Here is a 24,806-nt window from a genome sequence, read left to right as displayed (position 1 = left end):
GTTTGGTACGTGGAACGGGACGGAACAGAGTGGGACAAGACGTTCCGTCCCATGTTTGGTGCGCCTAAAACGGGTGGAATGAGCTGTTCCACGAGACGAGTTTTGAGTGAATTTTCGTTCCACCCCACCCCCCTGGAACGACTCGTTCCACATCCGTAGAACACAAAATTATAACCTCTCCGTTTCATTCTTCTTCCTCCTTATTTCCATCCGAGGGCATCTTTGCTCCCGCTCTGTTCCATTTCGTCATGTCCCGTCCCGTCTGCATACCAAACGATACCTTATGGGAAAGGCTCCCCCTCCAAGCAATACATTGTGCTATCCACCTAGTGAACAGTAACTGTCATTAATGAACAGTAACTGTTTTTTGCATCTCCACAGTTGCACTTCAATAGTCCTGGCAATAGGCAATAAAATATTAGTATTTTTTTTGTTTATAAAATAATACCAAGATAATTAAAAAAAGACAAAGCAAAAGCAGCATTTGTCACTCTCTCTCTCTCTTTGTTGAAATGAAGACCACAAACACAAAGCTTATTCTCCTCCACCCCTAAGCAATCGACAAATGGCAGAAGCCACCGCTTATGGCTCCTCTTCTTCTTCACCTTTTTTACCCTCGCATTCACCCTCACTCTCATCAGCACCACCATTCCCTAAACCCTCCCCACCTCCTCCCTCACCCTCACCTTCGTACTCCCTCTCCCACCCACCGTCGTGGACACACTTCTTCACTACCCCATTTCATCATCAAACACTTCGTCAACACCCCACATGTCCCTGTCGGAACTCACCTCAGGCTATCATGTGACCTGATAATGACCCGATTAGTTATCGTGTTGATCCGAAACCCATTATTGTCGTGTTATTTACGTGTCGTGTAAGAAATTGTCAGGTCTAGTGAGAATTATTGTTTGGATAAAAAAAAATGAACATTAGGCTCATGCCATATAGACCTGACATTCGTGTCGTGTTTTCCATGTTCGTCTCGTTTTCGTATCATACCCGCTATCTTAACGGGTCGTGTCGTGTAACACCTGTTAAAATAAACCGGTAAAATGACTTGACTCGAAATCAACCCGATAATATTAACAGGTAATATGACCTGACCCGTTACCCATTAAGGAAAATATATTTTAAACTAATAAATAATCAAATGAAAAACATAATACTAAATAAGTATATGCATATCATATTGTCACATCCAAAACATAAAAACACATTTTTCTTTTAAGTATATATTTACATACCCAAAATAGGAGCATAATAAAAAACATTAAAACATTACAAAATATCAAATGTTCAAAAGATTTGCAAAATTAAGAACATTACAAAATATCAAATGTTTACAATATTATTACCACAACTTTATGCATAATAGGAACAACATTATAATCATCTGCCTACAACAGCAAGTTAAACATTATAATAAATTGAAAATATCAACTTTATGGTAAAGATATAAAACACTTACAGGCTTGTTCAGAGGAAAAGCTTTGAAAAGCTTGTCAATGTCCTCTAAGGTAGTTGTTTTGTCAAACAAATAGTGATCTAAAGGGAGTTTAACATTCCATAACCTCATGAAGTAAAAGCACTCCATCCTCCGTCCTCAGAGAACATTTAGTGAAATAACTGATGCAAGAGACTCACAAAAATAAAAATAAAAAACTTAAAGTGCTCGAGTCTACTACTCTCAAATTTAATCCAAGCTTGTTAGCAACATCCGAAATTGCATGTGCGTCAGGAACCTTAACCTTCACAGTGTCGAAGAAGGGAAGGCTCTGAACATCCATAGTTCCAAGTTTCTTCAATCCAACTGCAAATGCCTGCCACAGAACAATTAATATGAATAAATGTTGACAGAAATCGATAGTAACTTAATATCCCTAAAAAAGTAATGACAAAGTATGAAAATCAACCCTAAGGTGATGCACAATCAGAGATTCAAAAAAGCCAGATAGAATGATAGCAACAAATTTAAAAGTTTAAAAAGAAGACAACCAACCAACCAACCTTTGAACAAAGAACACACAGACAAAAAACATAAAATTAATAACAAATGGGGAAAAATGAAGAACTTAAAAGGATGGAGAAAGGAGATGCAGAGATGTAGAGACAAAATCGAACCTAGAGTGGAATCTGGAGAATGGAGATGAAGAGATATAGAGATGTAGGGACGACCAGAGATGACAAGGATGATTCCGTCCACTGCATGAGGGAGGAGAAAAGAGAGAGTGAGAGAGACTACCGGAAGAACTGAGCATACGGCTGGAGAGAAGGACTAGGAAAAATAGACGGCGGGATCGGAAGAGAGGGTTACGGGAGTGAGGAAAGAGAAAGGGATTAGGGCTTTTGTTCTGATCAAATGGTAAAATTGGAAAATAATGGAATAGAGAAGGGATTTTTTTGTCCAAAAAAGTTCTAATAATATAAGTGAAATAGAATCTAACGGTATAGATTTACTCTCATTTATCTTACGACTGTTATTTAAGTAAAGTCTTTAATAGTTTTTTAATTAATGCAGAAGTGTAAATGTGATAGCCTATCCCGAATTATATTTATCAATGGTATGAAATGTCTAAAGTACCCTTGAACGTTTGTGTGGTTTAAGTTTTGGTTGTGGACCAATATGCTAAGTGCCTAATATTTTTGGAACCAATTAGGAACTTAGACTTAGGTTTGTTTTATTTGTTTTTGGTTGGCTGCCATCTGGAACACTCACACACACACATCCAATCCTGTTGACCATCTTTTTCTCCTCCACACTCGGATTTTCTTGCCATTACCGTACAACCTGTATAAACAACCCTCAAAACCCTTTCAAACGTCACGGATCAAGGTCATGAATGGTGTTTTTGAACTCTCTGCAAGCTTAGGAGTCGAAAGGTGGTGGTGGTTGGACGTGAAAACCTCGGAAACCTTTGAAACCAGAATTCCCGATTTGGTGCACTGTTCATGCAAACGTGATCGTAAAGTTTTCAGAGAGTTTTAAGCTTCTAGGGAGCTTTAGAACATCTTCACGAAGCTCGGAGAAGAATTTGAAGTGTTTTGGACGTCGGGAAGCTCGAGTTCATCGAGTTGCAGTGGTTGCCGGAGTGTTCGAGGTTTTCCCGACGAGATTCCATTTGTTTTCAGGCTGCATAGTGGTAAGATCATGTTCTCCTAGTTGAGAGCTTCATTTTGGTACAAATTTCATGACTTTTGGTGTTGAAATGAGTAAGTTATCAAGCTTTGAAGTTTTTCCAGAAACCGTCGACGTATCAACGACCGGAGCCGTACTCCGGCGAACCAAGGAAAAAGAAAGAGAATATTCCGTCAACTTTGACGGAATATACTAACGGCGTCAGGTATATATAATGGTATATTCCATTTTTGGATGGAATATTCCCTAACGCCGTTAGAGTTTCCATATGTGTGCCAAGCACGTGCTTACGCGTGGCCGGCGCATGGCGGAGCGTGGGTGGTCGGAAAAATTTTCTAAAAATATGGGGATGTTTGTGGTGTTGAGTAGATCACGTTGATATATTCAAACACCCCATTTGAGTAATGTATGAGAAATTATTAGCTAGTTTCGTTTATGTGCTTTAAATTAACGTTTATATAGTTGTTTTGGCATATAGGTGTGACCTAACCTCAAGACGAGCGCAGTCAATCAAGGCTTAGGGGCTACGACCTTTCCACATATCAGTGAGTGGGCTTTTGGTTTTCCGTATTTACCTATATACTTGAGATTTTTCCCAAAAAATCGTTTTAACTGAAATTATGTTAAAATGCTATGCCTATTGATTTATGCTTAGACTATGAATTTGTATGATAGGTGCATGAATGTGATTTGACGCTGTGGACGCTCAGGTAAGTACCAGGTGAGTTGTAGATTGTTTATGTTAATTGATGATTATGTGAGATGTGGTAAGAGCTAATAAACCTGCACCCCGGTGTTAGTACTTCCACCCAGATTTAGGGCAGAGTCTTTCACGTGATGTTCACCTCCCGCACCATACGCTCACCTTGGATCCAAGTTAGGTGCACATTCTTGTCATACAGACCATTATAAGTGATTCCGACTAGTAGGTGACCCGCGATTATTCACACAGTCTTCACGTGATCGTAGCACTTGAGCGTATTTATTTACACCCAGTCCTATCGTATAGACAACTTTAGGTGGTTTCCACTCGTGTGCAGGTATATTTGCTGAGATGTGGATTTGAGTCGTACAGGTCACGTTAGGAGACTCCGGCTAGAGGGATGAGCTCTAGATTTAGCCGTACATGTCACGTTAGGTGACTCTGGCTGACATATCATTTGCATTGATTTATATCACCTGGCTTACATATATTTTTATGTTGAGATATTTGACATGGCATATTGGTGAATTTTGCTATTCTGAGCATGGTTGTGGTGTGTGTATGTGTGTGTGTATATATATATATATATTCTATTTTTTGGGAAATTATACAGGTTTTACGGCTAGGGGTTAGAACTTTTGAGAAATGAAATGATTTTGAAAAGTTTTTTTTGCCCACTCACACTTTCTTCTTTGTGCCCCTCCAGGTTCTAGGTAGGAGTTATTGTTGGTGGCATACGAGGATTCCAGTGGTGGTTCTGACAGATTTCACAAATGTAGGATCACCTTTGGGTGTTGTTTTATTAGTACTTGTCCAGTTAGACTGCACTGAGGCTATTTATGCTTTGATTGTGTATTTCACACTTAATCTCGCACTAACACCTTATTTTAGACTAGCGCATAATCTGATCACTGAATTGATGCCTTACCGTCCCCCAGGGCCGGCAGAGCTATTTTCACATCCTCATCTGTCTCCGTAGGGCGGGCTTCCTTTCTTTTAGGTTACCCTGATGCGGGTCTCTCTTTTTAACAAACTACTGACTTTTAGTAGTTTAGTTTTTGTTTATTTGTATTTCCCTATATCATTTTGCTTCTGCATTGTGCACATGGTTACGTCACTCTCACGTGACGGCCAGCACGCTCTGATTTAGATCAAGGTGTGTCAGTAAAAAATATATATAAACACTCATAATAACAAGCTTTACAACTTTCATGAAGAACTTAATTTCGAAATTCACCACTATAATCATATAAATCATAGATCAACATTTAACCGTTGATTGTTATTTACATTTTCGCTTCATTTTTCTCATCAAATTTTTTTTTTTTTTGGATTTTGTTTTTTTTTAAAACATGATATATTGGAGGATGCAGGAAGATGAACGGTTTAGATCATTGATATTATGTTCAGAGTTTTACAGTGAAAATATTGTTTGACGTTTATAAAGTTTCTACAAACTATATGACATTGACTCATATTTCAGTTAACCGTAAATATCGAAATGTGATATCAAAGATTTAAACCGTTCATCTTCTTACATCCGCCAGATGGTCATGTTTTTCAAAAAAGAAAATTTTAAAAATGAAGTTCAGAGTTTTACGGTTAGTGAAAATATTGTTTGACGTTTATAAAGTTTCTACAAACTATATGACATTGACTCATATTTCAGTTAACCGTAAATATCGAAATGTGATATCAAAGATTTAAACCATTCATCTTCTTACATCCGCCAGATGATCATGTTTTCAAAAAAGAAAATTTTAAAAATGAAATTCAGTAAGAAGAATAAAGTGTAAGTGACAATCGACGGTTAAATATAAATTTAAAGTTTATGGATTATAGTGTTGGATTTCGAAGTTGACCCCTTCATAAAAGTTGTAAAGCTTGTCACTATGAGTGATTGTATATATATATATTTTTTTTTTTTACATTTTTTACACTTGTACAATAATTATTATTAATTTTATTAATTTTTCTCTCAAATAAAAAACATTATTCATGAGGGTTTGGAGGATTTTAAAAATCTAAACAATAATGTAAGTGTAACCATTATCTACTCGTGGGGAATAATGATGAATCGGGAGTGTTTATATATTCTTTCACATTTTTCATACTTGTATGTATGTCTTCTTAGTTATTGCCTATAGAAATACTATACTGGTTTGGACAAAAACATGTTCAGTAAAGTTTATCCTAGTAATGATAATAAGGAACTCTCATAATAAAAATAAATAATGACTAAAACTTTTTTTTATAACTTATATAGAATAATAATACAAAACTATATATTTAATATAGAATATATTGTATATATTAATATAACTATTGTATTTTATAATCTTTTAGTAATTAAACTTTAAAATTATCAAAAAAATGTTTTTTCTTAACGGGTTGAAATGGGTTACCTACGTGTTACCCACATATATACCCGTTAAGAACCTATTATTAACGGGTCACCCGATAATGACACGATTAGTTATTGTGTTGACCTGAGACCCGTTATTTTTGTATTATTTTTGTGTCATGTCAAAAACTGCCCGATCTAATGCCATGGCCGAATTCCCTCGAAAGCAGCTCACTGCTTGATGGGTATATAACTCTTACACATTATATATACTAAAAGCCAGTTGAGCCTGACATTGTTCAGCAATAGTGAAAGGGCGGAAATGCCCCTGATTATTTGTTTGCTTAGCCGTTATGATGCTGCTTCACATAGTTAAAAGACGCCCTTGCCTTTCTAGCCCACGCGTCTGTCATTTGCGTGCTTTTTGGTTCCATCTTCTTTTTGGTTCTATCCTCTTATACACGTGTTGCTCATCGTTTCCCTTTTAGGCTACACGCGTCGATCATCGTTGAAGGCTCTGCTTCGATTTCTTCTTTACCTTTTCTTCAATGTTTATTTGTCTCTCCCATAGCATTTTTCTTCGTTTCGAACCTGGTTTTCTTCCTCTCTTGCACTGCCTCTTTTCTTGATGTCTACTGTTTCCGTCTTTGTCTCGGTGCAATCATCCACCGCCGTTTTTATTGCTGGAATAGTCTTTTGCTCCTGCGAATTTCTTTGGTTCGAAAGCCTTGGGTGGCTACAAGTTTTTTCCGTTTCGATTTCATCGAAATTCATTTTTTTCCTCGCGTGATCTAGCGTCTTCCGGTGAGTTTTAGGTCTTTTTCAGTGTGCCTAATTTAATTTATTTTTTGTGGTTTTCGATTTGCAGGTGCATTTTGTGTTTGGATTTTTTTTCCTGTGATTTCGAGGTTATCTCTGTGTGCCTTGATCTTGCATATGGTTGTTTAATTTGACGGCCTTTTCTTTCAGGAAACACTGGTCATAAAATTTTAGAGCTTTTGTGTGTAGCGTTGGTAGCCCTTTGTGCTAAGTGTATACAATTTTTGTTTTTCCTTTTGTGTCTTTTGTTTAAGAAATTTTTTTTGGGTGGCCTTTGGTCTATAGATACAACTTCTGTTTAAATTTTGGCTTTTTTTTTTTTTTTCAAATTTTGGTTGCTTTTGTTTATGTGTTCAGATGCCTGATTTTCCAACAAGGCGATTCCGGCCGATGACCAGAGAACTAGACCTCGCTACTATCGGTAAACGATTCCTCTTACTCCCATGACAAATATTCAAGTATTGCATATTGGATTTCAATTAAGTTTTATAAAAACAGACAGGTAGTTCTTTGATTCTGCAGGTGAAGATAATACACACGGTAATAGAGTACTCCTGCACATTTGAATAATGGGTCAACAACCCAACTCCAAACTAGCAAGCAACAGACCATCCCTAACCCTCACAAAGTCGCATGGGCAACCACCAGGAAGGCCCCTCCAAAACCTCTACATCAGCGTCCAGGTAAATCCCACTCATGCTCTACTTCACGAGTTCATTGTTATTTTTGGTAATATATTCTGATTTCTAGAACTGTAAATTCGGATGTGGAAATGAATTTTCCATGCAAATTTGGATATTTGGATGTTGTTAAAATTAGGGGAATGGCTCCGATTTTGTTAGTCAATTAATTTATTTTTTTTGTTTATCTCAAGCTTCTAAATGATTTCCTGCATCAATGCTTAGTTTTACTCACTGAAATTTGAGGGGTGAATTTTTTTACCTTATGACCTCATTTGTGATTATCAAGTGCATAATTGTCTTTTGATCAGATTTCCTTTGAAGTGAATGCCAAACTGCAGTGTGATGTTCAAACTTCGTGGCCTTTTGAAATAAGTGGGAGCATAATTCATTCTACTACAAATTGTTCCCCTTTCCATTTCCATGAGGTAAAAGCTCAAATATCTGTATTTTTGTGTTGGAGAAGTTGGTGGAACAAATTGTGCTTTACTCTACGTATGAACAATGTCTATGATTTTACCTATTTTGATAATGCTTCTTGGTTTTTAAGTGGATTTTTGTGTAGTGAGTTGGATAAATAGTTCATAGCATAGGTTTGTTTGCATATTTATTGGAAAAAAAAAAAAAACACAGAGAGGCACAACACACTGAGATAAACTTTTTCTATTTAGGTTAGCACTACTTCTTTTTCCTACCAGTCATAGGTGTGCTAATAGTGTTGAGAACAATGCCTAATTTAGTTTAACTCTTCTCATTTTGATAATTACCTTTTCCACTGCCTTCTCGAACTTGGAATTAGTTTGATAGCATTTTGGTTTTAAGCATTTATAAAAGTATTTCATTCCAATGAACAAGTCATTGATCTATTACCTCGTATTTTATTGAAGATTTAGTGCTAAAAGCTAGGAGTTACAAGTATTACATTCCATTCACCAAGTCATTGATATATTAACTCTTATTCGCTAGAGGATTGAGATTTTAACTCTTCTCATCTTTGCTGTAGTTATCAAATAACAAGAATAGACATTCACCATTGCTTCTCCTGCTTCTACCAACAAATTGAAACCTAAACATTAAAATTTCATCACTACGATTTCACCCATTTATCATAAAATTGGTAGACATAACTTCATACCATCTCGAAGCATAAATAAAGGTTTTAATTTTCTTTTACTCCGTTATTGCTCATTCTCTGTTTACTTTTCCTTAAGTCTCCAAACAAACTATGGTTTGTAAGTCCTATCAATCTTCAATTTTTATTTTTCTTGCTTTGATTTCAGTTTTTTATTACTAATTTTAATCATTTGTGTCCACTACTGATATCTTGGTATGTTAGTTTGAAAACGTGTCCCTTCGAATTGTAAAATCTGGCAAATTATTTGAAGCAAATCTGATTTCAGCTTTTTGGACTTTACAAATAGGAAGACGAGGAGACAAAAAGAAGTACAAAGGGATGCATTTAGCTTCCACTTTTGAGGTTCCAGGCATGCAAAAACTGCCGACTGGTGAGCTTAAAAAAAATTCTCAATTTGATATAAAGTTTGGATTTTCAAGTCTGGATTGGATTTAATTGTACATTTAATTTGATGGGTTTGATTTATATGGAAGGACTTTGCTTTTATTAATGCATAAAATACTAATTAAATTTTAATTAAGATGCTAACTTTGTAGATACCCTGGAATTAACAATGTAGCTGGAGTTCTCCATTGGCTTACACATAGTGGAAGGCTCGTCCCTCTCTCTCTCAGACTTTTTTTTTTTTTTTAATTCGTAATCAAATTTCCTTTGCATAAATGCTAGATTTGTTGCAGTGGGGCCGCAAATCCTACCCTTTGTTTGTTACTTTGTTCCAATTGTTGCAATCATTTTTTCATCATTTATTTGGTCAATTCTTGCATTGTTTTATTTGGTGAATTCTCGATTAACAAGTAGTTCTTCTTGCTTGGTCTAATTGGGTAACTTCAGAATTTCATCTATTGATTAAATTTCATGTGAGAATTTTTTGTCCTGATGGATCCTTTTTTTTACCATTATTCAATTTTTTTTTATTTTTAAAATCATGTAGCCGAATGAGTTCGGTATTCCTTTGGAGTCTCTGCAAGTTTAAAGTAATCTTTGTTGTTGTTTTGATTGTGCATTTTGTGACTTACGCTATTTTAATGAGAATGTTTTCAATTTAATGTAATCTCAATCTCAATGGGTTTTGAATTTATCTACATTTTTCAAATGTTGGTCTCGACGATTGTGATCACTGCATTGTGTCGATTTTGTTTGAATTCCCAAATTTTGTCAAACATTTGACAACTGCTTCTTGAATAAATTTCGGGTAAAGAACGTCTAAATATGACAATTTTAGGGTTTCAAATTCATTAGAAAATATGAAATAATATTGCATAGTTTCTGATTAATGCGAAAAATTGGTACTTTTGTAGTGATATATTCTTTTGGAGAAAGTTGTAAAGTTTGATACCTTCCAGCTTTAATCTACTTTTTCCATTGTCTTAAGGTATAGATCCCCGCATTTAATTTACTTTTTTTTTAAGGAGTAGTTTGAAGGATTAAAATGTTGTCATTTGGTATAGATGATCTTGGTTTAGCAAATTGATAGCGAGATGGAACACTCCTAACTGCGTTGTAAGTTCGACTCACTCATCCTATAAGAGTTGCTTCATAATTGTAATATTCAAAACCAGATGGCCTTTTCAATTATGGTTCGATTATTATTTTCCTTTTCAATTGTTATTCTTCATTTTTGATGTGGTTGCTATTTGTGATTTCCATTCAATGTGATCCGTACTCTCAGTTTCCTTTTCAGAATTCCTCTCTTTGCCTTTTCCCAATGTTAATATTTTTCTCCATGATAGAAATTTTAGGGTCTATGTTAATATTTATTTTTTATTTTTTAAATTTAGATCCTACAAGTTCAAGGCATTGATGATGGAATTAAATTCAACACTGCTTATTGTTCCGTATTGTAGATAGGGTTGTACAGGAGCAAGACGTAGCGTCGCAGCATCGCGCAAGCAGTCTTGCTAGTTTCAACAATAATTAGCCCAATATTTAAAAAATACTTGTGACATGGCAATTTTTGGCGGCAAGCCTACTCCTGATCAGACTCAAAGGGAATTTTGCAGGAAAGTGCCTTTTGATGGCAAAGTTCGTAAATTCAAAGAGATCAAAGAACGGTTGTTCAAGTGGGAACTCATCCTCTGCCAACGATTACATCAGCCACTTGGCAGAAATGGGGACGTACCGGATCCAGAAAAGCATAATTTACAGGGAAGAAAGCTCTATAAAAGCAGCAGAAGAACAAGAAGAAAATGACACTCAACTCAACCTTCAGAAAAGGCTCTTAAAAGCTCTATCACATTCCTTACATTCTTTTTTGTAGTTTCAGCCACTATATTTATAGTTTTAACCCTGCTAGTTTCCCATTTTTAGTATCAATTTCCTTCTTGTTACTTTCCTTTTCCCTCATTAAAGCTTGTACCTTGTGGCTGCAAAGAGTTTGCCCCAACATGCAGCTGATCTTGCCCGAATAGGTTTAAACTATGTTTAAATACTTGTATTTGATATCTAATGTTTTAGTTATCATCTTTTCATGGATGTTGCTGTTATTTTCATCAACATTTTATGGATTCCTGTAAACTTTTGATCCTAAATATCTATTCAATGTTTGTTTATATTTCCCTTCTGTCTTATTTCTTCCGGCTAACACTTATGAAGTAGTTTACACTACTGCTGGCTAATTTATAATAACTTGGCATTTAACATGAATTAAAAGTCTTTATCTTCAGGGCTTAGAAAATGACTTATTATGGACTTCAACCCCCTCCATAACAATCCTTTGAACAAGAAGCTCAGTTAACTGGTGGCACAAGCAAATGACTTACAAACACTCAAATCAATCTACAATTTGTTGGTCTTGGCCAACAGTGGCATGCCCGACACTCTATTAACTTTGCAAGAGAGCTAGGAGCACTTAACAAGAGAGCTTGAGAGACTAACAAAGGCTCAACTAAGGCACCTTTCAAAATTAACACAAGGGTTCATCATTCACGCAAGGGAAGTTGTGCGAGGAACACATACATCGAACAATTATAGTGATATTTTTTTGAGAAAACTATAGCTATATTTGACTCTACAAAAAATATATATCATGTGAGGAAGAGATGTATAGCCCTTCGTAGTTGTTTTTTGATTAAGTTTGCCAAGCTAAACTCCCGCAACGGAACCAGTGCTAGATTAAGATGCGTCGATGCTCGCCTTCCTTCTCTTTGCCTTTTGAGCCCAGCCAACAAGTCCTGAGCGTATATTCTCATCGAACATTGCTTTCTTGAAATTGGTTCCCATCTGCATTGCATTGCAGAAACAGAATTTTATATAATCAACATTTTGAAAAAGAATGAGGAACTTTAACAATCACCTCGAAAAATAGACAAAATTTAGTCACCCTGATGAAAAATAGCCATTTTCAGAATAGTGGCCAAAACTCATGACAATCTGTTTAAAATGGCTATTTCTCTTAGGGTGGGTTTGCCAAAATTTGATGATTGTTGATAAAACACACTCCCTTAAGTATTATCTTAAAGCCCCTTCGAGTATCGACTCTTCTAAGCGTAATCAAACCCGCTTTGAGTCTTCCTTGAAGAGGCTTACGGGCAAGCTTCGAGTAAGGGGAGTTTTCGTCCATCAACATCAAATTTTGACTAAATTTGCCAAACCCTCATCTTCCAGAAAAAAAGAAGGAACAGTTGTTAGTTTTAAACTCGACACACCTGCGTGATAATCGCATAAAGTGGTAGAGTACTATAACTACAGAGCACCTGAATGAACACCCTAATGAAAAAGAGAATTAAAAGGCGATAGATTAGCAGTAAGAAATGTTAAATAAATGTTCTTCGAATGTTTTCGAATGAAAATTTATAAGAACGAAGGGAAAGGTCTTCGGATTTTTACCCAATAACAAGCCTGGGGACAATGTATCTTACTTTTCCCATTATGCAAGATGTAAAACCATATTGAACCTGCAAAAGAATATAAGCAGATTGATTAACTCAATCTCGATTACAAATTTAGTTGTAGTCATACGGTGTGTTGTGGATCATAGAATCTGCATTTACCCATATCCAGAAAAAGAATGCCATTTCGAAAGCATTTTGGAAGAGGATGAAATGGATCAAGAAGAGAACAAACTTGGGCTTGCCAAACCAAAAGTGCTTGTCTGATGGCTGAACTATTAGTTCCCCTGGTATGGCGATATGTTTTTCAGCAACCTCGTGAGCCAACTGGGTGATTACGTGTTGCAGCTTAGTTCCGACAGCAAGTAGAAGCTGGAGAAATAGGAAAGAAAAGATTGAGTACATAACAAGGAACTGAAGTCAGATGAATGATGATAAGAGAAGCAATTAGTTTTCTTCATTATGCACAACTCAAATGGCGCGGTGACTGAAATGTAATGGAAACGTTCGTCTGCTTATGTAGCTACCTGCTAATAGCTAAAGTTACATTATGTCACTCTGGTATGTAATTGAAGCTAGATGAAATGCTTGAATCTGCAAGTATAGCAGTTTACATGCAAATGATGCACATGTGAATGAGCCACAAAACCTGAGAGCAAGGTTACGTCAAGACTACTTACAAAGAAAGGAACAAAAGCAATCCAGAAGTATGCATGCCATCCTGCACAAGAAAAAGAAAAGAATGTCATTATTTATCGCGATGGTGTTCAACTTGAAGGCGGGCAATGCAATCTATGCCACAACTGCAAAAACTGCATGAAAAAGTCAAAGGGAGGTCGTTTCGTTTGAAACAAGAATCATACCATCAACATTCAGAAGCATGAAGAGGACGACAAATATCCACAAATACCAACTGCAGCCAACGAAAACCATATGGTGAATCAAAACGAATCAAAACCATTTTAAAGGATGGATTGGTCATAAATATTAAACTTCTCGAAAATTAACCAAATTAATACACAAGGAACTTCAATATGGCAAAAATATGTCATATAAAACTTGCCTGATACCGACGACTCTTTTAAAATCATCTTCAAGTGCGCGTACCATGTATGTGTAGAAATTGAACTTAGGGTTTCCCCTGCAATGGGTCTGTAGTAGAAATAATGAAGATGAAAAATATATCATAGGTTAGGAGCCAACTGAGACAGTAAACATACTTACATTAGAACTCATCAACCTCTTGTAAGGTACTTACTGAGATGAAACCCAATCGCAAAGTCAAGTAATCTGATCTGCACACTGATCCATAAAGTTGGTTGAGAAAAGAATGCTGGACATATGCAGAAAGAACAAACAAACAAAACGCTTTGTTAGCATTATAGTATTTCTATTGGAAAAACAATAAAAATCGTTCTAATTTTAAATGAATCTGAAGTATAATGTCTTAGATGCCTTGACAGTTCTTATCCCATAAATGTGTAAGACTCACCAAAATCGTTGGGTATCATGGGCACTTGGGAAAACAAAAATAAGCATCGTTTCTTTTCTTATCGTAAAAGTAAAAGAAATGCACTAAACTCAACCATTATTTTATCATTCGTAAGTTCTAGCCTTAGTTAGAATTATATATGTAGATAGATTGAATTGTAAACAGAAATAACTTACCAGCCATCCCATGAAAACATAATTTTTACCGATACCCCAAAAGTGATCCTTGACAAAGTCATGCTCCTGAACATGGGTAATCTTTGTTTGAGCTGCACCAACACAAATCCCGAATTGGAAAATACACAAGCAACAAGAAGATCAATGACGCAACGCCTTTCCAAATGAGAACGTAGTTCTGCAAGTCAGTCAGACTGCTCATCTGAAGACTCGCAGTGCATTTTCTAATGGAATTAAACCTACTAGTTGTGATGTTGAACACATAAACATGCAATTGGGACATCACATAAATCCCATAGTCAATAACAAATATCAAAAGAAAACACAGCAAGAATTTATACCTTCATCTACCTCACTAATCTCTTTTGCATTTTCATCCTCCCATTTTTTCCATTGACGTATCTGAATCATGGTAACAAAATCAAGGGTGTTATGAAAAGGACTGCGTTTAAAACCCCAACAGTAAAATGTCAAGGTAAAGGTTTAAGAAAGATAATCAGTGGTCTAAGCTCACCTTTAAACTTCCGAAGACAATAGTGAGAGCACAGAAGGTCACATGGACAATGGCTAGGACAAAGATAAAGATGTGCAAGTGATGGAATGCCTCAACTGATAGCAATGGCACCTTATTCTGTGGGAGAAAAAAAAAAAAAAAATGAAAAGTCATAACAAATAATTTTTATGTATCTGTGCATATACAATGAAAATGAAACATTAATTTTTTTTTTTTTTTGAAATCCATAAAACCATAAAGAAATCATTCATGGAATGCCCAATGAGGTCCTCTATTCCTATTCTGGAAAATGAACTTCCAAAATTATGTCTATCAACTTGCATTGTAGCTGTATCTCTTTTGGGTATGTCTATCTATCTGTCATTTGGTCTTATCTCCCTGAAGATTATCATAAACAACATGGCTTCAATAAAATAGATCATTTATTTGTTAATTTGTTCTCAACTACTCAGTTCATTAAATCGTGATAAACAAAAACGGATTCATTTTACTGCAGCTCTCAAATGTGTTTCAGGTGTGAACCATTCCTTGATTCTAGAATCTAAACTCTTTCAATCTAAATCGAAGAGGCTTCAATTTCACAACCAAAACCCCTTCGAACTCAGTCAAATGGGTTCCAATTTGGCACACTCTTGAACGAGTACTACAAGTTCATTAGTCTCCATTTGACGAATATCAAAACACATGAATAAATCAGACAAGTTACGCAGAAAATTCAAAAATTAAAGCAAACCTTAAAAAAATCCCAACCACTGTAGCAAATAAATTGAAATAAGTGCAAACTTCTTTGACACCAGATACCAAAATTCTTATCAATATCGTGTTGATATTTGCTCAAATGTTGATGAATAACAAAAATGCACTAGGTACCATAAACTGATCGATACTCGGTATAGCCAATCATCCGACACTAAACATTGATAAGATCATCATATATAGGAGCACAAAATAAATAAATAAATAAATAAATAGGGTTTTGGGTTATGTTGAAGATACCTTTTTGCCACAGTAACCTCGTTGGGCCTCACCCCCGGCAGCTAGCAGCCTCCTGGTAGGTCCAAGAATGCCACCAAACACGCAGTTGGCGGAGTAATGGGCAGTTTTTTCGCCATTCAGATGATCGTCATAGTGATTGAGTTTGCATGGCAGCCACTTGACCATAATCCTAGGGCTCACGCAAATTTTGGTGATCCTCTTCTGAAAAACAGTGAGGAGGAGAGAGATGAACCCCAGCAGCATCAGCTCCTCCTTCACCTTGAGCAAAGCCTCGTACAGCGGCTTCTGCTTCTTCTTCTTCAAGTACTTGCCGCCGGAGTGTAGTGCACGCTCCATAGCGAGAGAGATAGCCACGATCAGCGTGCACACCGCCGCCACCACCCATGTTGGCGTGAACTGTAGCGTTGGACCTTCTCCACCACCAGCCATTTTTACCCTTTTATTTTATTTTATTTTTTCTTTCTGGGACCTTTTCTCCTCTTCTTCTTCTTCTTCTTCTTGTTCTGTATTTTCTGAGAGTCTCCTCTCCTGCGTTTTCACAATCAATTTGTTGTGAGTTAGCATGTATGGACAAACATTTTTATGGTAATAGAATCGGCATGGAAAATTTGAATTTGTAATATTGCACCAAAAATGTGAATTTTTTTTATTTGTCCTTCTCACACTTCAAAATGTACGCAAAAAGATTGTTGAATACAATATCAAATTTTATGATTTAATCGGATTAAATTGCAGTAATTTCTATCTATCACTCTACCCACCTTGCTAACTCTAATGGTTTTAAACAACATTCACTTGTAAGTGAAAGGTTTTAAATTTAAGTTTCATGGGTGATAATCTGAAAACCATTTTATTCGCACCACCCTTTAGTGTAAATATATTATTATTTCAAAAAAAAAAAAATCTTAATTACGACTTTGGTTGTGAAGTCACGAACACCAACTTTTTTTTCACCAAGTTTGTTCGCGAATAATGAGTCTGTACACATGTTAGAGTCCTACTTGTTAAGAAATAAATGAGATTCCATAAGTTCACATTAACATTATTGCCTACTTAAGCCAATTACTGAGTAAAATATATAATTAAAGAAATTCAAGACACGGGTGATGTATGCCCATGTTGTCTTGAAGTTAAGTCAAAATTGTATTTTGAAAGTAGGCAGTATGTTGGTGTTTCGTTTTGGACTTATCACATGTTTAGATATAATAAAAAGTGTAATTGGAAGCAGAGAGCAAATTGAATCCTTATGGAGGAAAGTCACGATTTCGTGTAATTTAATTGAAGTAGGAAAGTAAAACAATATCAACTCTCCTATTGAATGCTTTACATGGCTTAACATTATCTGACTAATGTCTAAAGCTTGCTCATCCTCGTATTATAAAATTCAAAGCCTAAACCATCGCGTCAGATCACGTGTACGTACTAATGAAAACAAAACAAATACCACCATTACGAATCTCGACCTACATTAATGTATAGAAAAAAGAACACATATTGTCGTAAATTACACATATTCTTGACACAAAATAAACTGTTTGATATCACCATAATATGTATTTCCTTAATCATTAAAACGCACTATATTTATCAGCAGAGAATTGGATAATTCAGTATCATTATCTAGTTTGTTATGTTGGGTGGATTCGAACCCGTAATCTTAAATCCCATTTCTCATTCTCCATCTAACCAAAAGTAAAAAAAAATATTGTATTATGTGTCCATACAATACGACGTAAAGATTTTATTAATCATTTTACTCAATTTCCTATAAATTAAGCCAAAATATAATACAATACTTTCTGGGAAAATTGTATAATTAATATAAGAAATCTTATTCGTATGTGAAGGTCATATTATCGTGGATAAGATTCTGAATGTTCATATACATAATTATAGCCATTTGAACTATAACATGCGTAAAACATAAAACGATCAAATGGAAAGTTTATGAACAAGAGGAAGGATAAGAGAAACCTGGCTTCTGGCTTGTGAAACCAAGAGAGGTACCAAAGTTGCTTACGAGCAAGGCGTGACTTGATCGTTGTTGTTCTAAAGCCGTAAACGCCTTCTATCTAAATCTAACAATGGCCGCTTACGACTTTAAGAACAATACCAACTTTACATAATTTCGATCCGGTATGAACGCTTCCTTCTATTTATACTCCAAAAACTAAAATGCATTCCCACTTTTTCTCTTTATTTTTAGATATATTATCTTGTTTCCAACTGGGTTAAGAAAATTATCTTGTCCGTAAAACTAATTAATTTTTTTTTTCAGAATATTTGTGATATATAATATACATATATATATATATGTACGTATGTGTATATGTATATGCATCCATTCGTGTATGTACATTTGTATACGCGTATATGATGGTACAAAGAAGAAGAAAAAATGCTTAACATATTAATTTACTTGGCATTTGTATATGCCAACTGATAAGTGTCTTTGGTTCACCATTTTTCTCGCATGCAAATGCTTAAGTCGTTAGGTCGAGAAGTTTACAGATGTTTCAAGGGGAAGAGAATGATATCCAACAACAACAAAATTACACTAATCTAACTGAAGCAATTGTTTGTTTAATTTTCTACCAATATAAGTCCAAGTGATACACAATTAAGAGAAAAAAACAAATAAAGACACGTGAGTGTGGAAAGCCCTAGAGGCCAGATTTGGTAAGAAAAAACAAAAGTTAAATAATGGAGACATTTCAACTTTGTATGAACTAACATTTTCCGTTGGGTGATGCTAGAGATACTTTATATTTGAACTATATTTTGTAGATCACAGAAAATACATAAAAAAATATTCTATTATTTTGTCCATCTCTCTAGGGTTTACAATATATAGGCACATATGTCTTAATCTACAAAAAATATAATTACAAGGATTACAATCAAATTATAAATCCTAATCCTAACTAAAATAAGACAGAATATTTACAAATTAAGACTCAGATTAACACTTCCCCTTAAGTTGGTGCATAGATATCATACATACCCAACTCGATAATTGAGTCTTCAACATGTGTAAGAACATCAACCAATCGCTCTTCTGAATTCACAAATGGTATAGACACAATCTTCATTTTAAGATTTTCCTTGACAAAGTGTTGATCAGCCTCCATATGCTTTGTTTGATCATGTTGTACCAAATTATCTGTTATCTCTTGCAGACTTATTGTCACAATATACTTCATTGCCTCATTTGGTTAAAAAATAAGGCATCTCAAAAGTCTACATAACCAAAGGAGTTCACATATTCCGTGTCCCACACCCCTATACTCAGCTTAAGCAGACAACCTTGACACCACTTTCTGCTTCTTACTACGCCACTTAACTAAATTACCTTCAAGAAATGTAAAATGTCCAGATGTAGATCGTCTGTCTGTAACATAGTCAGCTCAATCTGCATCTGTAAACCCCTCAACCTTTAGATGCCCATGTTTTCCATAAATTATACCTTTATCGGGTGCAGACTTCAGATATTCCCAAATTCGCATTACCCTAGTCATGTGATCTTAACTTAGTGAGTGCATAAACTAACTTATAACACTCACAACATATGCAATATTAGGATGAGTATGAGATAAATAAATTAATCTCCCCACAAATCCTTGATATCTACCCTTATCAACAGGAGGCCCAGTGCCTGATGCACTCGGAGAGTCTTCAACTACTGGCAAGAGAAAAGAAGTTGCAAAAAGAGACTAGCCTTAAAGTTTTTTGGTAAGGATGGAGGCATGTCTCTTCCATGATTCAAGCTTTGTTTTTCATTGTAATACAATTTCTTTTTTGTTTTTCTTCGTGTATAGAAAAGTCCTAATCGATAAACTTCTCTAAAGTAAACGAACTTTATAGGAGAAATAAGTGACGGACTATCATGTGGGCCCGGGATAAAGCTCAAAAGCTCACTTGGCAAACATTACCTCCCAAACTTAGCATTCATAAAGTATTTTCATCGCGATATCTGGGATACCACATTACCCTAGTACCAGGAATTAAACATTAAACCCATTAGAAAACTTTTGCTCCACACTTATTGAAACATATTTATCGAATTAAGAGTTTTAAATTGTACCTAAAAGTAACTTGTAGATAAAGGCTGATTCTTCTATGCCTTTCCCTAGTTCTTAGGCTAAGGACTTCAATATTTGCAATTTGGTGCTAAGGAAATGAGTATTTCCTTGTATGTTTGTTTCCAGTGAATCTTAAACGAAATTTCTTTGGAGACTTGGTTGTTGGCATGTGGGTCGGAATATGTTTTGAACCCTTTTGTCAAACCCTATGCGTCGGACCTGAAAGTTTTTTATTGGACTACCTTGGCTGGCTTAGTCACAACATTTCTACATATCGAAGCTCCATTGGAATAAAATTCCTCTTGGGGATTACCTAGTCTCAATGCTTCTTTTGAACTTGTTAACATACAATGTTGCAGAACATACTTATCTTAGTATGTTGGTCCAATATGAAAGTAGTCATACTGGGGGCTAGAGTTTAAAGCCACCTTCAAATGATTTTTGGGTCACACTTCCCTTGAATGGCATAAAGCATAGGTTCAAATGTTATAACCCACAACTTTGCTAGTTGAATAAACTTTTTGGAAGCCAAATGGTGCATTGAACTTTCAGGTTAGAGAGCCATGTGCTTGTGCCTGTAGACGCCAATCGTCACCATGTTTATTAGGAGTTGAGTCCCCTAAACTTCTAACTATTTAGTACGGATGGACTAAAAGAAACTCCTTTAACAATGTTGTTTTAAATTTTAGACTTGCATTAATGCGAAGTTTTCAAAGTTTATGCTTTGTTTGGAACAAGTAAGGTATTCCCTGCATCACCAAAAATAAAAGAAAGAACAGACATTGAAATCATGACAGATAAAGTTTCTTTATTCATGGCAAAAGTAGGATTGATTGACAATCAGGGAAGGATTGCCTCATATCTCTGGAAAGGAGAATCAAATCACTGATGTAGTTCTAAGAAAAAGATGATATAATTTAAAAATTACATTAGGGATCATTTTTTATGATAAGTTTATGGTGGGGCGTGAAGAGATGAGTCGTCCATGGACTTGTCTTCATCTAGACAACTGCATTGAGATTGAGTTCGGAATAGACTGCCTACATATCCTTGAAAGGGAATCGAACCGCATGTAGTTTGGATTTGGTAGCTTGTTTTGCTTAGGCCACTTGGAGAAGTCTATGAGGTGCTTGCCCTTTACCAGTATAGGCTATTTCTCCCAGCATTGGTTCTTCGGTTTCTATAGCATTTGATCTTCTACTGTTTGCCCTTATGGCTGGACAGTGGGACAAGAGATTGTCGAAATAGGGTATCTTGCCCATGCGATGCAGCCATTCTCGACCGAGGATGGCGTTGTAAGGAGATGGTAATCCATGACATAGAAGGTCATCAAATGTTCAGACAATTTTGCTTGTACCATAAGCTATATTGTCCTCCATAGTGTAAAGTAGAGTCTCATCAAAGGTTTGAATAATATCCTTTTTAAAGCTATCCCTACCGGGGATGACTATCCTCTCAGCAGTGCCCTTTGGTAAACCATCCTCGTAGTCGTGCCCCTGAAGAGGATGTTGCCTTCTAATCCATTATGCATCAAACTCGGCTTACCATGGCATCAGAGATTTGCAACTTGATGATAAGAGTGTCATCAAGGGGAAAATAGGCAGTTCCTGGTCTCGTGATGAAGGTCGCGTGAATCTTTTGTTGGTGTATTTCACGCACCACCTTTCTTCCCTTACGTGCCTTTTGGAAGCGTTCTTGCTTTCCTTCTATGGGGTTGACTTGGGAAACAACCTCCTTCCAAAACACCGATCGAGGGTAACCCTTAGGTTCTTTGCAGCTTTCCATGGTATGCTTTAGGGATGAGTTCTTGGGTCAACATGCTTGGACCTTGACCGATCGTATTTGAGGTTGCTTAAATGATTGGATTTTCAAAACGGGCGACGACATCTTCGATATTCTTCATCCTCTCATCTAGCTAAGAGAGTCTTGCCTGCTCCCTAGTTTGCAGAGCTTTCTGAAGATCTTTCACTGACGCACGTACTATCAGCACGTCATCTCAGACTTGATCCATGAAAGAGGTATCTTCATTATCTGGGTTTATGGCTTTACCATAGAGTGATCGTCTAGGTAAAGTTTCCACAGGGTTAAGTGGTCTGGCTGAGAGGAATAAGAGTTCACTCTCAATAAAAACACTAACTGTTGGTGTCAAAATCACCGCCATGTGTGGAGGAAGTGCTTAAACTTAACTATTTACAATACAATAAATAGCCGTGAGCAGGCCTAGGACTAGGGGGTGTGCTGGCCAAAGGTTCTCCGATGGTCAAGTTAGTGAACATTTTTAAACTTAAGTAGTGGGCAAGAGAATTTAAGTGTTTATATTGCGATACTAGAGATGAACCCTAGACGACTGTATTTATACCATGGGGAGAGAGACCTTTTTAGGATAGAATCTTAGTTATAAACCAGGAGAATCCTAGAAGATATCTAGAAGTAGATATTGTTCCCTCATAGGAGTTATGTTTACTTCCAGTGCACTCTAATTTTTAGATTGTAAGAACTCTAAGACTCAAAGGATCTGATTGTGTCCATATATGGATCAGATCACATATTTAGCGGAACAAGCATGGTCATCTAATAGAGTTACTAAGATGATGGTGGCACTGTTGCTTCATCTGATCCAGCTCAACCCGGAGCTAATAAGTCTATGATGGGACTTATGGAATATTTGTATTCGGATTAGCCTTACTCCGGCCATAGAAAATCATGGTCCCACAATTTTAATCCAAATTCTTCAACAGAAAGCACAAGTACCTTGGCAAATCCAATCCATTATCCAAGATATTTAGTATTTATTGAAGCAAATTCCTACTATCAGAATTCAATATACTTTTAGATAAGCAAATATGGTAGCAGATGCTTTTGCGAACTTATGGCATAAGTATAATCACTCCTATATTTGGTTGTGTAATTTTCCTCAAAAGTCATACCTCCTTTATCAGTTTTGTTATGTATGATTTAAAGATCTGTCAAAGATCTTCTTTGTAATTTATATGTTTAAAAAAAAAATATTTGTATTAATCAAATTTGTATTATGTATTTTTAATAAAATTTAAGGATTTTGGCTAAATCATATAATATATCAACGAGAATTAGATACCGAATTCGCTGTTTACTGAAATAAACTTGAGACCTCCCACTTATAAGTAAAAGGGTCTCAAGTTTGATAAGTGACAGTCGGTTTGATTACTTCTTTTCCTATTTTGCTTAATTGGTTAGCTTGTTCATTAGTTGTCAAATGAGTTGTGCCATTAAGGCCAATTTTAGATGATATAGTTTTCGAGACATTTTCCTTTCCTTTTGCTTAAATTTGGTCAAAATACAAAGATGTAAATATGTAACTACACTCTACATATAAGTTTTAAGCTATATAACTACAACAACAAAATACCTCTATAGTGTCAATAAAAGTATTAAGCTATATAACTACAACAAAATACCTCTACAGTCACAATCACTTTAAAAAGCTTTTAAAGTGTCCATATATATATATACATATATATAAATTAATATCATGCCCATTCAAGCCATATAGCTATTAATATCATAAAAATTAAACCGCTTCTCCAGACGAGAGAAAATTTTTTCTAAAGAGGATATTTCAATAGAAGAACAAACAAATTTTGAATGGCAAATTTACTACTAAAATAAATAAGTTGTATTTCTTTGTTTTAGTCTTTATTTTATTAAGAAAGTTTTAATTTTTGTTTTAATATTTTGACTTGTAATAATTAAAGTTAAATTTGATGGACACTATGATTGGACAGTTGGTAATATACTCGACTGTGATGATTATTTGGATATGGATGAGATTGATGTCTTGAAACTTAAGGAAGCATGCCCTATAGTTGCATAGGTGCAACAATCATCGACTTTGGCATATATCATGGTACACCTCTAGTTTTCATAAAATTATGAAGGGACCAAGGAATTTACAATTTTAGGAGGTTCCTCTTTGAATTTATGTGTTGACTAATAACCAATGATTTGAAAAGAATGAAAATGGTTCCCATTCATGTGTTTACTAACAATCATAAAATAAAATAAAAAATAAAAAAAAATTGTATTCACATTAATTTTGTATAGCTCATACTTTTTCATAATTGAAATCAAAGTAAAACTAAACACATTTTATTTTTTAATAACCTAGAAGTGTACAACAAGTTTGTTTACACCTCTAGTTTCCATAAAGCTTAGGAAGGACCCCTAGGGTTTACAATTTTAGAAAGTAAGTGAATTTGGTACCAGGTGAAATAACCTGTTTATAAAAATTATAATCCCTTGGATTGACTAGTCAAGCCCGCTAGTCAACTAAGATAGATTTGTTAGTCAATAAATCTAAGATTCAAATACCAATTTCAGTTTCCAAAAACTATTCTAGTTAGCAAGGTTGTAGTTCGTTGCACGTTATCGATGTGTCAAGTGAACATAACAGTAAACACATAGCATTTAGATGTTCAACATATATATGTACCATGTATGTGTGTGTGGGATGAATGACACAATAAGCATAACTTGAACTCAATAAGCGTAACTTAAACACAAGATATTTTGGTCAGAAAAACCCACCTTTGGGTTAAAAAACCGGGGACTCCCTACTGAGTCAAATCCACTAGTGTAAACAAAGGTTCATACAAAGATCACACAAGCTCAATTCCTAGATCCCTATCTAAGGAGTTGCTTTACCTTTGTGCAACCTTGCCTTACACAAGATGGACTCTTTCGATCTTCATGAAGTGGCAGCATCTTCTGAGCTCATCACCTTGTGGCACCGAGATCAACACGATCAATGATGTGATATGATTTTATGATATGCACATGAAATTTGGATTTAAATGACCAGTCAGATTCTCCAGTCAAACTGTTGAAGGAAGAATCTAACTTGAATCCAAAAGCTTGGTC

General features: G+C 35.5%; 1 protein-coding gene across 1 annotated transcript; it reads right to left on the bottom strand.

Annotated features, from left to right (window-relative positions):
- Positions 1-11,480: 11,480 nt before the first annotated feature.
- Positions 11,481-17,980, bottom strand: LOC137748653 (MLO-like protein 1). Its single transcript, XM_068488822.1, has 13 exons — positions 17,800-17,980; positions 15,826-16,353; positions 14,830-14,946; positions 14,657-14,717; positions 14,316-14,407; positions 13,906-13,980; positions 13,711-13,799; positions 13,511-13,560; positions 13,328-13,368; positions 12,810-13,019; positions 12,646-12,713; positions 12,465-12,525; positions 11,481-12,039 (listed from the first exon to the last, which is right to left on the bottom strand). Exons 2-13 carry the CDS (start codon positions 16,252-16,254, stop codon positions 11,932-11,934), a joined length of 1,401 nt encoding a protein of 466 aa, XP_068344923.1. The 5' UTR covers positions 16,255-16,353; positions 17,800-17,980; the 3' UTR covers positions 11,481-11,931.
- Between the last annotated feature and the right edge of the window lie 6,826 nt (positions 17,981-24,806).

Source organism: Pyrus communis, chromosome 10 (genome assembly GCF_963583255.1).
Source record: "Pyrus communis chromosome 10, drPyrComm1.1, whole genome shotgun sequence".
In the NCBI taxonomy this organism is placed as follows: domain Eukaryota; kingdom Viridiplantae; phylum Streptophyta; class Magnoliopsida; order Rosales; family Rosaceae; genus Pyrus; species Pyrus communis.
This window is presented reverse-complemented; position numbering and strand designations above follow the sequence as displayed.

What these genes read in the sequence shown, in the direction of transcription:
- LOC137748653 (XM_068488822.1), bottom strand. Translation starts at nt 16,254, where the DNA reads ATGGCTGGTGGTGGAGAAGGTCCAACGCTACAGTTCACGCCAACATGG. An exon ending in AAAAGAGTCGTCGGTATCAG is followed by an intron (nt 13,561 to 13,710) that starts GCAAGTTTTATA and finishes CGTTGGCTGCAG; the next exon opens with TTGGTATTTGTGGATATTTG. An exon ending in GTCCCCAGGCTTGTTATTGG is followed by an intron (nt 12,526 to 12,645) that starts GTAAAAATCCGA and finishes CTTTTTCATTAG; the next exon opens with GGTGTTCATTCAGGTGCTCT.